This window comes from Carassius gibelio, chromosome B22 (genome assembly GCF_023724105.1).
Source record: "Carassius gibelio isolate Cgi1373 ecotype wild population from Czech Republic chromosome B22, carGib1.2-hapl.c, whole genome shotgun sequence".
NCBI classification, from domain to species: Eukaryota; Metazoa; Chordata; class Actinopteri; order Cypriniformes; family Cyprinidae; genus Carassius; species Carassius gibelio.
The window spans coordinates 35,544,452-35,558,048 of NC_068417.1; the positions used below are offsets into that span (position 1 = coordinate 35,544,452).

At 34.5% G+C, this 13,597-nt stretch overlaps 1 protein-coding gene across 2 annotated transcripts; it reads right to left on the minus strand.

Annotated features, from left to right (window-relative positions):
• Window positions 1-208: 208 nt before the first annotated feature.
• LOC127987927 (RNA-binding protein FXR1-like) lies at window positions 209-13,393 on the minus strand. Of its 2 annotated transcripts, XM_052590383.1 has the most exons (17): window positions 13,279-13,393; window positions 10,603-10,655; window positions 10,414-10,507; window positions 9,980-10,051; window positions 9,757-9,905; window positions 8,472-8,565; window positions 8,268-8,384; window positions 8,017-8,187; window positions 7,851-7,929; window positions 6,823-6,932; window positions 6,645-6,731; window positions 6,361-6,565; window positions 5,501-5,707; window positions 4,506-4,706; window positions 3,285-3,362; window positions 2,102-2,187; window positions 209-1,186 (listed from the first exon to the last, which is right to left on the minus strand). In XM_052590383.1, the coding sequence occupies exons 1-17, from the start codon at window positions 13,327-13,329 to the stop codon at window positions 1,040-1,042; spliced, it is 2,001 nt and encodes a 666-aa protein (XP_052446343.1). In that variant the 5' UTR covers window positions 13,330-13,393; the 3' UTR covers window positions 209-1,039. The 2 variants fall into 2 exon arrangements, with proteins under 2 accessions (XP_052446343.1, XP_052446344.1); XM_052590384.1 differs by lacking the exon at window positions 3,285-3,362.
• Between the last annotated feature and the right edge of the window lie 204 nt (window positions 13,394-13,597).

Below are 13,597 nucleotides of genomic sequence, written 5' to 3' on the forward strand. Positions count from 1 at the left end.
TTGTTTATTGTTATTATTTGTGAAATGTCAACGAAATTTCTAAAAGAAAACTTTTTCAAAGTAATTCCTACACTTTTTTTTTCTTCTTTTCGGTCAAATTCGCCTGTGAAAATTCACCAAATAACGTTAAAAGTGACCGTATCCACGCAGAAAAGATGAAATAATCAGGATCCTTGTTTGGACAGAAAAAAACAAGAGATGCACCAACTTTGAAAGGCTGGCTGGAAGATCAAATGTTTATTTATGAACTACCTGCATACAAAACATATTGCACATCAAACAACCAGAATGATCTTTAAAAAAAAACCATAAGGACTAACGAACGTAGTTTACAGAACAGAACATCTGGAAATTGATCTTTCAGTAGTCCAAATTTGTAATCTGCGCGCTAAGAATTTCAGGCAGTTTAGTGTTAAAAACCACTGCGTCGTTAATTTTAAATACTGTACATTTAAAAATAAATAAACCAAAAAAAAAACCTCCTTTAGCGAAACTGTCTCGGTTGCCACCATTACAACAACACAACAGACAAAGGATGAAACCCAATCAATCGTTCAGGAAGTGTTGTACATACAGCATTTAAAATAGACAATTAGCAGACCAGTTTCCAGACTAACATTATTCTAAAGTTCAAGAAATGACTATTCAGTGCAAAACGTCCTCTTTTTCCCATAACCCCTCGTGAAGAAGTGGTTGCATATTAAAACGTAACAAAAAGCAGCTAAGGATGTCTGGGAGTCTTTCCATATTCAGACAAGTTGTTGCTGTTTTTTTTTCTCGGTTTGTTTGCTCTATAGCCAGCCAACATAATGTTGAAACTACGCTCTGAAGGCACAACATCTGATCAGAAACAGGTGTCACAAGTTTTTTTTTTTTTTTTGTCTCAATTTTTTTTTCATTGTAATTATCTGTTCCATAGTGAAGGAACTGAAAAGTGCAATTGAGAATGTGGAAGTCTGTATGTCTATCTTTGGCAAGCTTGTACAAGCACTATTGTAAATCGTAAAGGTTATGAGTTTGGAGAAAGAAACCGAACTGATTAGGAGACTCCATTGACGACGGCTGGCTTGGCTTTGGGCGTCTTCTCGGTGGAGGCTTGTGGCATTTTGCTCTGATCGTCCACTTTGTTGGGGCCATTGCTCATGGCTTCAGCCGGGCTGTGCTCCGATATGTAGTCCACCTGACCCTGTGGATGACAGAAAACTGGTGCGATTAAAAGCCAAGCTCTTCACTTAGCTTTCATCTAAATACGCCAACTTGACCAGTGAGTTTCAATGAATAGTCTAGTTGTTTGTGGTAATTACTGAATAAGTCAATATAACTTTAGAGACGCACCAATATTAAAAAATATAATCACATTTAAGGCAACATTATAGTAGATAATAAGTGATATTATATAACTAAACCTCTTTGTTTAAATCTAATAAAACAAATGGTTTGTAGCCTATATTCTATTAAAATCTATTATTTCTAATTTAATACAATCGTTTTAGATTAGTTCTTACTTTTTATATTTTCCATTTCGACCTCTTTTGACAATTGTTTGTCCTCATTTTAGAGTTTTTTTACGTCTATATAGTTTTTATTATTATTATTTGTATTATTTTATTGTAATTATTAATTTAGTTTTAGTACATTTCGTTGACAAAATGAAAATGAGAAATGTCTTAGCAATTCTCTAAATTTTAACCAAAATTGGTGTAGTTGACTATAATAACCCTGATCACAACATGGTAATGCACTGTACAAAAAATATATTAAAAAAATTCATTTTGAAATCTGCTATATAAAATATATATATATATATATATATATATATATATATATATATATGTGATTTGTAAAATAGTATGTCGTTGTAATAATCTCCTGCGAATAAACAGAAACTATTAAATATCCCTTATCGTCCATAAACTATCTAAATAAATAACTATGAACAAGAATTCATATATATATATATATATATATATATATATATATATATATATATATACATTTTGTGTGTTTATAGTTATGATTAAACATCGTAAATATTGTGCACCCCTGTTCTTTAATTTAAAACTGATCACAGAGATGTATAAAAGAAGAAAAATGTGGTCACCATGTCCTTTTTGTTCTTCCTCATATCTCTTGGGTTTCTCTGTCTGCTCTCAGATTCAGCTCGTGATATGTAGTCAGCCACAGTAACTGCAAGAGATGTCAATGATTTCATTAGAAGAAAGAACATTTTGAAAAAATAGTTTTATTCTAAAATGAGAGTGAAATATCTTTGTGTGAAGAACAGACCACATGTTAAATACTAATACTGTTCCTCTACCAGAGCTCCCAAATCTAGCCTTTCTTAACTGGCTGCTAAAAAAAAACTAAAACAGTGAAGTTTGGGGGGAAAAAAAAATCTCTGTTCAGGGTTTGGAACGACATGTCGGTGAGTAAATAACAGAATCTTCTGAGGTAACATACCTACATGCATTTACTGTACATACTCCATGCAAATTAACACCTACTGAATTAAAATAAACGTTTAATATGCAATTGTGTAAAAAAAAAAAAACGTTTTAATTCATACATTCCAGATGAACATCACTTTTAGATCTTATTTCACCAAACACAGCAAGGAGATTGTTAAATGAATTCATCTGACATCAGTGAATCAACCGTAATGTTATAAAGCTACGTAAACACAGCAGCACCATGCGCAGATTTTACATGGTTTACGCCTTGAACTGAACATAAACAACGTATCCGCATACGATTGTTTACATATGCGATACTCTCCAAATTAGTGCTATAGGTTGACGCGGATGAGATGAATTGTTGAGTAATGAATGACATAACTTTCATGTCATTTATGCTTTTTACACCGGTCACATCACATTTGGTAAGTCAGCATAGTTTGTCAGTAGCAGATTGAGATGTTAGTATCTTCATGCAGTTCAACAGACGCCAGTGTGGTAGAGTCTGTTGAATAGTGATTTAATGCTACACTGTCACCTAGTTGATGAGACTCAATGCTATAAAGTAAATAATTTCCCCGTCTTTACTCTCACTATAATATACGCAAAGAATATCGGCCATTATCGGTATCGATATCGGCCCCCAAAACCCATATCGGTCGGGCTCTACCTATAACTTTCTTTATTTGCCTCAGGCTGTTGATATCTGACACATTTGACTGATCATGTGGGTTTAGTTTGAAGTCCTGATGTTATTCCAGGTGATCAGTGCCATGCAGTTTGGACTAATACTCGCTTGAACACAAACCCAGTGTTAATTCATACCGGTACCTGGCTGCCTCTCCTCAGGAGGCCGGAAACGGCGTCGGCGGCTACGATTGCGCCGCTGTGGTTTAGCTTCAGGATCATCTACAAGAGACCGGTGGAAAGCCTGACCTTAGACACTGACAGCCGTTTTGGAGAAAGCCATTCGAGTTGGTCGCAGTTTGTGGAATTTCTCTCAAAGTTAAGTCTAAAATCTAAAGACCTCTGAAAATATTTATCTGCAACTATATATGAGGGCTGGGGCTTTTTTTTTTTTAAATCAAGGAATCTTGATATTGATTAGAAATATTACCAAACGTTAGAAATAGACACTTTCATAATAGTCCGATGGTAACCATAAAAGAGAAAAGCATGATCCGACCGCATGTCGGCGCACATGATTAGCCGCTCACGTGTGAAGCACTCGTACCGCTAGGTGCCATTCACACAGAATGCACGCCTTTGTGTTGATAAAGATGAGACGCAGGTGTAGGAAAAACATGCAACCGTTTTAACTTGGGTGCAGTGTTTTTAGAAAGCCGTTTAATGCATGAGACGCTGCAAGAGATGCGAGCGACATGTCCATGTTTACACAGAAAAAAAAAACAATAGAAAAGCGCAAGCTAAAAAAAAAAAAAAAAACTTAAAGAACAACTACTTTAAGTCTCATATTTTATGTTTGCATCATGGTGATGGGGCTGAAAACTGCTGTTCGTTGGTTTTACCGAACATTTATAGCTGATATTAGTCTACTGGTGTTCATACCTACAGTCATTTTGAATTAGAGCATTTTCCTTGTATTATTTCTAAACATATAATATGTATAAGACAAGTTAATAAGACGAGATGTAGTTGTAGTTCATGCATCTTTTCTCCAAAGACGCTTAAATGATTTGTTTTACATTTACATCATGTTGACAACTTCATGTGTGCTGCACTTGAAACAGAAATGTGTTATGACATATCGCCCAGCCCTATATTTTGTGCAATCATTGTAAAAATAATTCTCTTTTTTATTATTATAATTTTTTTTGATGAATAGAAAGTCGCTTGTGTTACAATGGGAGGAGAGAATGTGTTCCTGCAGAATATTCTACCTCTTCGCTGTTGACACTATTTAAGTAGATTGTTTGTTTTTTCTGTAATATTTATAATTTGATGATTTTAAATTAACCCGAAACAGCTTCAATCTGTGTACTGTATCAGTTTCTAGACTTTATTTCAGACAGTGAGAGTCCTGCAGCTCACCGAGGCCGTTCTCGCTGAGGGAGGCGTTGTCAGACTCGCTCATGCCGTCCATGACTGTGCTGTCTTCATCTGTGCGGCGACGACGGGAGCGTCTGCGGCGATTGGTGTTCATCTGGGAGTCACTGGCATCCGTGTCTGCCGTCTGATCCGTCTCGGTGTTGTCCAGCAGACTGTACGGATTTATATCTGGATCCTTCAGGACTGACATCAGAGACAAGAACTACAATAAGTATTTACTGGGCAATGCATGTAAATATATATATTTCGTAAATATGATTTTAAAATACAGAATAAATACATTTCATTTTGATGAAATTATTTTATTTGATAAAAATGCCTACATATAAAATACTGCTTTGAAACAATGAAATATATGATATACTCATCGAATATAAACAGACAAATGTAATCATTACAGAGCCCCATACATCACGTGGGAGAAAAAAAACACAAGGTTATCGTGGCTATAAATTAAGAATTTGTTCTCTCAACTTTCTTAACTCTCAACTGTATTTTTTACCTTAAAGTAAATATATTACTATAGTACAGTAAATCCTATAGTGAAATAGTACAGTCTCAATAATTTTTTTTAAACATGAAGAAATATCACACAATTTTTTCATTCATGTTTTAATTTAAACACTAAACCTTTCTTGCGCTAAAAAACAACAACCAAAGATTTACAAATTCATTTGATTACCACTGATTTCGATGATCCATCTGTATTGACTTGTGAAGCAGAATTTAAAGAAATAAAACAATTCAATTTTTCGAACAATTAAAGTTTCAAATTGCATTTAAGTCAGTAATTTATTAAATTGTTTAAATAGATCCTTTGACTAGACATGGTCTCTTGGTTGTCAGAATTTAACAAAACCATTAAAATAGAGTGCAGACAAAATAAACTGAGACCGCAGGACTCAGAAACTAACATGGAATCTCATAAACCATGAATAAACCGTGTTCCTGATAAGGGCTGAAGCGAGCCAGGATACCTGAGCTAATGGAGCCTCTTCCTGAGCCACGTCCTCTGCCCCCGGGTCCTCCACGTCCCCGTCCCCGGCCCTCTCCCGGTCTCCTCCTGCTGTCCCTCTGCTGTCTGGGGTTACGCTCGGGCTCCTCTCCTGCCATGGACCAGTCGCTCAGCTCTTCCTTGCGCTCAGAGTCAGTCTCTGAGGCGTACGAGTGCTCGGAGTTAGTGCCTGCGCAGGAATAATGTTACATTAGTGGTCAACCGATATATCGGCCGATATTTTAGCCTACATTTTTAAATTATCGGCAAAATACTTTATCCTGATTGGCTGATATGTCATAAACGGATGTGTAATAATGTGGATTTAGGGATTGCAAATTGAATTTTCAATTGTATTTTGCATATGTATATGCATAAATTGTGACACAACCCTAATGCAAATCTCACATTAGCGTTTGCATTTTTGCTTTGTGACTGGCAAATTTCAACTGAAAAAGTAAAGTCCATTGGCAACCCTAATTCATATTTCATTTTTAATATTTACATTAATTACCACATATGCTCTTTCACTCTCTCTGCGTTGTGCATGTAACCTGCTAAAACTCGGAAGTGACGTCCCTCATAGACGACCGTGCCAAGTGATTTGAACAATGGAATTAATCAGTCAATATTCACCATTACTGCTTTATATAATATAAATATCGCTTTCCGTGTAGACAGACATGGGAAATACAGTTGCAAATGGACTTTGCAATTTAATTTGGATCTTGTCACAAATAATGTATCCACGTTTGGAAAACCCAAAGTACAGTTTGCAATATATATATTTTTTTATTCTCAGAGATTCACCCAAAGTGAGAGATCTGAAACCAGAAGCCCTACCGTAGCCGGATGTGTACCCGGGCCCCCGGCGGCCGCGGCCCCTGTTGGTGTAGGAGCGGTTGATATGGGTGGTGGATGTGCTCTCTTCAGTGGCGTAGCTCTTGTCCTTATCGGCGGGTCGGTTTGGGACGGGCCTGTAGCCCACCCCGATCTGACGCAGCTGCTCGTCAATCTGCAGGCGCTCCAGCCGCAGCTGTTCCACCTCCTGCGCAACACAAACAAGCGCTTGAGTTTCTCAAACACATCGGCTGCCTTCCAGCTCCACGGCTGATACTGATACTCACGTTTAGGTAAGCAATATGGTACTCCAGTAGGACCTGTACATTGCTGATACTCTCCTTGGTACCAACAAATGTAAATGGCACCATTCCCTATTACAAACAAAGATTAAAATGCATTATTGGATGTGTGTGTGTGTGTGTATATATATAATTTTATTTGTGCTAATTTCAGGTGTCTTACTTCCTGCCGAGGGAGTTTGTTGTCATTGTCACCTTCGATGCGCACTCTCACTGCACCAGATTTATCCACTATCTCCTGGATAACCTTGCCATTTTTTCCAATAACCTTCCCTAAAAAGAGAAAATGTGACATGATATGTTAACACCATTTTGTTGGGTAAAGTCAATTGGATATAAAAAATGTAATCCAAACATTATTTTAATGCTTTTGTGTAAATATTTACAGTCTCTAACAAAATGACCACTTTCCCGCCTCATATTGTAACTTTTGCGAATTAACTCCTGTTGCAAATAAAATGTATTTAGACAATTTAAATTAGACTTATTTTAGAAATGTAAACTTTAAAATAGACTTAAATTACGATTCTGCTTTGGCAACTAACTGAAATAGGTTTTTTCAAATATTTCAACTGATAATATACAAATAAATTAATGCCTAAAGAAACAAAAATCTAAAACAATAATAATAATATGTTTTATAATAATAATAATAATAAAAAGCTGTCAAGTTTTAGGTTTTTTTTTTTTAAACCTGTTCAAAAAAATAAAAGGTCATAAAAATATAGCTGCAATAAAGCAAAATATAAATATCATGCGAAAAACTTTTAAAAAAATTTTTTTTAAATGTGAAATTTGAAGTAATTAAACCTTAAATAAAAAAAAATTAATGCAAAAAATAAAAACAACAGAAATAATAATAATTATTATTATTATTAAGTAAATAAATATAATATGAAAGATTTTACTAATAAAAAAATTAATAAATAAGAATAAGAATAGAAATTTTGCATTGGCAACTAATTGAAATAGGTTTGTTGGAATATTAAAAATGACTTAACTTGAAATAAAAATTAATTAATGACCCCCCCCACCCAAAAAAAAAAAACATAAATTTGCTTAAATAAAACTCAAATTAAAATGAAAACTGAAATATAAGATAAAAGCTAACTGAAAGTAAATAATGCTAAAATATGCTAAACCTTTACATTTGACTTTATACAATCTGTTTCTAAATGAATAAATACATACCAACAAGATTGCGAGGAATCTGCACCGAATCTTCCAGAAACTCCAGATAATTCCTTGCCTTCTGCACAGCCTCAGCAGTCTGCAATGAACATTGGAGAACAAACGGTATCAGTTACAGAGAAGCTGTATAATGTAACATCAGTGTGTGCACCGGAAGCGGACGCACCTCTCCGTACACCCGGAAGGTCCCCGTCTCCTCGTCCAGCTCGATGGCGGTGACTCCCGACACCTTTCTGGCCTGCTGAATGTTACTGCCGTGGCTTCCGATGGCCAGACCCATGAGGTCCTCTCTCACAGTGAACTCGTCCTGAAACGCCGAGGCCAGCTGCTTCGTACTCTACAAACACAGAGGTTTCCACCTGGTTAATACTCTGTGAGCTGCACACGTCACACTTTAACACTAAAGAGCGGACTCACCTCCAGATGTTTGGTGGCCTCCTGGTTCCTGGACATGAGCAGGAGTTTGGTGCGGATGCTGCGTAAGTGCATGTCACTCAGCAGGGAGACGCGCTTGACGGTGGATTCGTTCATGGACTGGTGGTGTTGGGGAACATCATGTTGATCAAGACTTTGTCATGTGTAAACCTACTCTCAGAAGAGCCGAGGTTAACTGGGACTCACCAGTACAGTCAGCTCACTCTGCTCCGGGCTGTAAACGATCCGAATGGCTCCGACCGCCTTTTTGAAATCCTTGTGGGCTTGTTCGCTCTCACATCTAACATGGGCAAAGAAGAAATGAGCTCATGGTTTAAACCTAAACTGATGCAAACAACTGAATTATAACTATGGCGTAATTTGCAACAAGATCAAATAGGAAAAATCATTTATATATATATATATATATATATATATATATATATATATATATATATATATATATATATATATATATATACACAAATGTTTTTTTTTTTTTTTTTTTGCAATAGATAATTATGCACATTTCACACCCAAATTAGCAATTGTTTTGAAGACATTTAGTGTTTTGCTCATTCTTGGAGGTGATACTCATTACTGCAACATTACGGTCATTTTTTTTTAATTTTTTTTTTTTGTAATGTTAAATGTGGATCAGGAAATTATCTCACTGCTGAGGTCATCAGAAAATGACCTCACCCACAAGGCTAAGGCTCTAATAGCCATTTTTTAATGGATGCAAGTAGAAAATCATACAAAAGTTTTACAAAATATTATAATAAGAAAAATGCTTCTAAGAAATCCATTTTTTTTTTCAATTTATTATCTAATACATTTATGATCAAATCCTTTTTAAATGTGTGAAATTGTGAGTAAATTATACTTGTGTTTGTTTTTAAATACAAAAATATGGAAAAGTTCATAAAATACAGAAAACAATATATATATATATATATATGATCAGTACTATATTTATTTTTTATTTTTATTAACTTTTTTTAGAAAGACTTGAAAACAACTGAAAAAAAAACTAAAACTTAAGTACAAATAAATTTCACCTAAATGTAAACTGTGTATTTACCAATTCAAATATATTTCTTTATGAAGTTTTTATATAAAAAGCTATATTTGACATTACTTTTATATATGTATTTATTTGTAATATATCGTATTACCTTAAAAACAAACTAAACCATTTTAGCCGCTAATCCAAAACATCAATAAAAACAGAATTTAAATAAATTAACTAAAAACACAAGTGCCAGCTTCTATTAGGTTTAGATATTAATAGAGAAGCAGTTATTTATTTTCATTGCCATGTCAGCATCCAAGGCTATCCTCATGACGAGAACTGAGTTTGTGTTTAGATATTATATAAATGCAACATATAAATATGTTATACCATATAATATACATGTAATTGGTAAACATTACCATCCCAGGATGCACCTCATTAAGCATGATTTACCATACTGAGGCCTGTACTCACGCTGCTCTGAGATCATCTGGCACAGGAACGCTGCACTTAAAGAACGTGTTCTCCGTCACAGCTTTATTGCGGTTGACCGGGCGGAGACGCTCGAACGTTACGATCTCGTTGTAGGTTGCGTCACACGCTGCGTACTCGATAACATAGAACTGCAGGAAACAAAAGTGAAAGTGAACTCGGAGCCCTTCTGAAGAAATAGAAAGTTTAAGTGCGTCACACTCACATCTCCTTTCATCATGCGCACTTTAGCCAGCCACCAGCCGCAGGGCTCCTGCTCGTTCGCTCGCGACAAAATCTGAACACAGAGCTACGTTTAGAGCTTCTCGCAGTAGTAGCATATTCTTATTTAATGCACGTCAGCATCTTAGGCTATTTTCATGGCAAAAAAAAATGAAAAAAATACAAGTACAACAAATACAATAAAACCTTATTCTTCTTTATATTAAAACTTTTTCTTGCGAAATTATACTATATAACTCTTTAAGTGAGTTCACTTTATTAAAACAAGCTTCTTGCTGAGAAAGGCTTTGTAATACTCCTAATATAAAGGTGTATTTCACTTCACCCCCAGGTTAGCATCTTAGGCTATTTTCATGTATACAAGTACAAGTATAATACAAGTATAACAAATACAATAAAAGGTATATTTCACTTCACCTCCACTTCTTCTCCTTCGGTGATCTCCTTCTTGGCGTCAGCGGGAGGTGGTAAGCGCACATCGCTGAAGGGAACTTGTCTTTCAGGTTGCCAGCTGAGAAAATCAATTTGATATAATCATGCTCGTCAAACCAAAGCTCGTTTCAAAAGCATTCATGTCATGATTGGATACTATTAGCTTCTACTCACTTATTTTCGAACGAAACAGAGAGCGAGTCGTCGTGAACATCTTTGACAAAGCCCTGGAATAACGAGATGAAGTGTTAGTTATTGAAATGAATGAAAACAAGTACCTCGACTGATAAAATGATTTGTTAAAAAAGGACGTTTTGGTAGAAAGGGAATACACTGATGTTATCGTTATTATACAAGTTGCGAATTTGATGCGTTATCATCGTTAACTAAAACTATTACGATTATCATGAATCAAAACAATGCTGAAATTGAATGAAAGTATCAATATTAGTCATAAATATAATAAATAAACACATTAATAAAAGCTTCATCCTGCGTGAGTGAGAATGCGAAATTTTCTAAATTTACTCTAAATACTAGGCCTGTCGCAATAATCGATATATCAAATTATCACGCAATATATGTACATGACCTCAATAATTTTTAGTGACAAAATATATTGCCTTTTATATTTTCTTGAAAATTAGCCACCATGTTTTTTACATTCCATTTGCACCAGTGTCTTTTGCAGCTTATTGTATATAACGTGAGGTGCTAGTTCAAATGTAAAAAATGCTTCTAAAAAAAAAATTCATCTGCAAAAAAATATAAAAAAATCTCCATACAATTGGCACTTTTTGTTAGAAAATGTTTATTTACTATTTGATCAAGTTTTTTTAAGGCATCTAATATTTTGATACTCCTTGATCAAAATATTCTTACAAATTTAAAGTTTGATGTCATTTGGAAAGTGTGTAGGCCTTCTTGCATTATTTTGCTGTTACATTATGATTATATATTCAGTGGCACATAATCGTCTTTAAAATTACAATAATATCTCTTTGCGCAATTATTTCTGGGGTTATATATCGCACAACAAATCGTGACAGGACTAAATACTACATTTTCTGTGAAAACAGTGTTAGCTAAAACTATAAAAACATTTTTGTTAATTGAAATAAAACTAAAATGTACTTATTAGACAAATCTGAATGAAAATTATAGAAAAAATTAAGAAGTTTAGTTAAATTTTTTTTTTTACTTAAATTAATCTTACAAAATTATACTGAAAGCCAATTCAAAATATCAATAAAAGCAATGGTAATATTTAAATAATACTAAAATAACCAAAAGTTATGAGATTAAAACAATTAAGCGCCACCGCCACATAATAAATGTTATAAAAATTGTATGCCTGGTTTCACAGACGAGGCTTAAACTAATCTAGAATTAGGATGTAATTCAATTAGGACATTTAAGTCAAATAAAATAAAATAAAAAAACGTAACCTAGAAAAACCATTACTGGTGTGCATCTTCAGACAAGCTTGTGAAACAGCTCAGATTTACAATTTAATCTAGAACTAGGCTTAATGAAACCGGAGAATAATATATAATGAAACATTAAAAAAAAATTATAAACAATACTAACACTGTAGTCTTCTCTGTAAATATTGTTTTCCCAGCCAAATGAACAGAAGAACAAACATATAATTTGACAATTATGAGCCAGCTTTTTTTAATGAATCCTTCATTAATATTAGTTTCAGACATATTTGTCAGCTGAAAAGCAATTAGTGGCAGTTTTTTGTTTTGTTCAGTGTGCGCAATGAAATATGTAATAAAATAAATAAATAAACTGATATTTCAATACTAGGCGGTCAACTCTGACTCTCAATGGCAACTGGCTCCAAAATGGAAGCTGGTATCTCCTAAACCTGATCTCAAAATAGACCGGTGTTAAAATATCTGCTGCGCTGAATGACAGCTGCAGATGGAAAGTGAACAGCTGACGTGCCTCAGATGGAGATGGAATAATAACTTCAATTAGACTTTCCAACAGGCATTTGTGTTTATTAATATATAGCCTACTCTCTGTGTAGAAAGCTATACATTCATGAATGATGTGTAAAGTAAAGCAAACTACAGACACTTGGAAATGTCTTGAGAGAACCCAAATCTGGTCTGTGAATACAAGATCTGATCATTTCTGACCACACCTTAAATTATGAATATGTGCTTCCTGGCATCGTTTTGCCTCAAACGAAACCACATACCAGTCTCACTTGCTCAACTAAACAGCTTGTTTTAATCATAAATGGTTCGGAGTAGGAAATAGGTTATTATAAGCTTCACTATAGCCTAATGTTAGAAAAATCAACGAATATGACCGATAGCATGTTTGTAATGAACAACAAAGCACAAATAATGTTTTTTTTTTTAAAATTATTATTCTAGTATTGTAGTATTATTTGCTTTTATCTAAACATTAATTGAGGTTCTGTTCAAATAAATCGTTAAAAAAACGACATAAGCGATCGAACCTGGCTGAATAATAACATATAAATTACAACTTAACATTAGCAGATAAACAAAATGAAACCAAAAGTCGGTTATTATGACCTTGAAACTCGTTTTTCTCGTAATTCAAACCACTTTTGTATTTCTAGTCGAGGTTATATAAACATTAGCACTGAATGAAGTCATGTTTTCGTATTTAAATATTACCTTAACACAGCAGCTAACCGGCTAACGGCTAACAGCCACAGAGTCGAGCACTAATTAAACGCGTCAAAAGTACATGATGTGGCTCGTTTTTTTATGTTTTGTTGAAGGTTTTATCATCCTTGCACTCTTAAGAGACACGTGCGTGTGTATAGTAAAACAGAATGGAGTAAAATCGTGTAGTTACCTTATAATAAGCTCCATTGGAGCCACGGACCTCCACCGTAAGTTCCTCCATGTTGAGCGCGGAGAGGATGCTGGGTAAAGTTCTAGAACCTTACTTGGCACAGCAGTGAACCCTGAGGGACTCCTTCATACTACATACAGTACTTCAGCCTGAGATGATGTAGCCTATAGTAAAGAAGTATAAACAAACGTATTTAAACAGTACTAAGTAGTTTAGTACTTCCTTAACTCACTTATAAATAGTTCTGTTGACTCTTAGTTTCACTACATTTTGAAATTGGTTCAAACTGCCCAAATTATTAATTTGATTTGTTTTGTGA

What these genes read in the sequence shown, in the direction of transcription:
- LOC127987927 (XM_052590383.1), bottom strand. Translation starts at nt 13,329, where the DNA reads ATGGAGGAACTTACGGTGGAGGTCCGTGGCTCCAATGGAGCTTATTAT. An exon ending in CCAATGGAGCTTATTATAAG is followed by an intron (nt 10,656 to 13,278) that starts GTAACTACACGA and finishes TCGTTATTCCAG; the next exon opens with GGCTTTGTCAAAGATGTTCA. An exon ending in ACAAACTCCCTCGGCAGGAA is followed by an intron (nt 6,732 to 6,822) that starts GTAAGACACCTG and finishes TGTTTGTAATAG; the next exon opens with GGAATGGTGCCATTTACATT.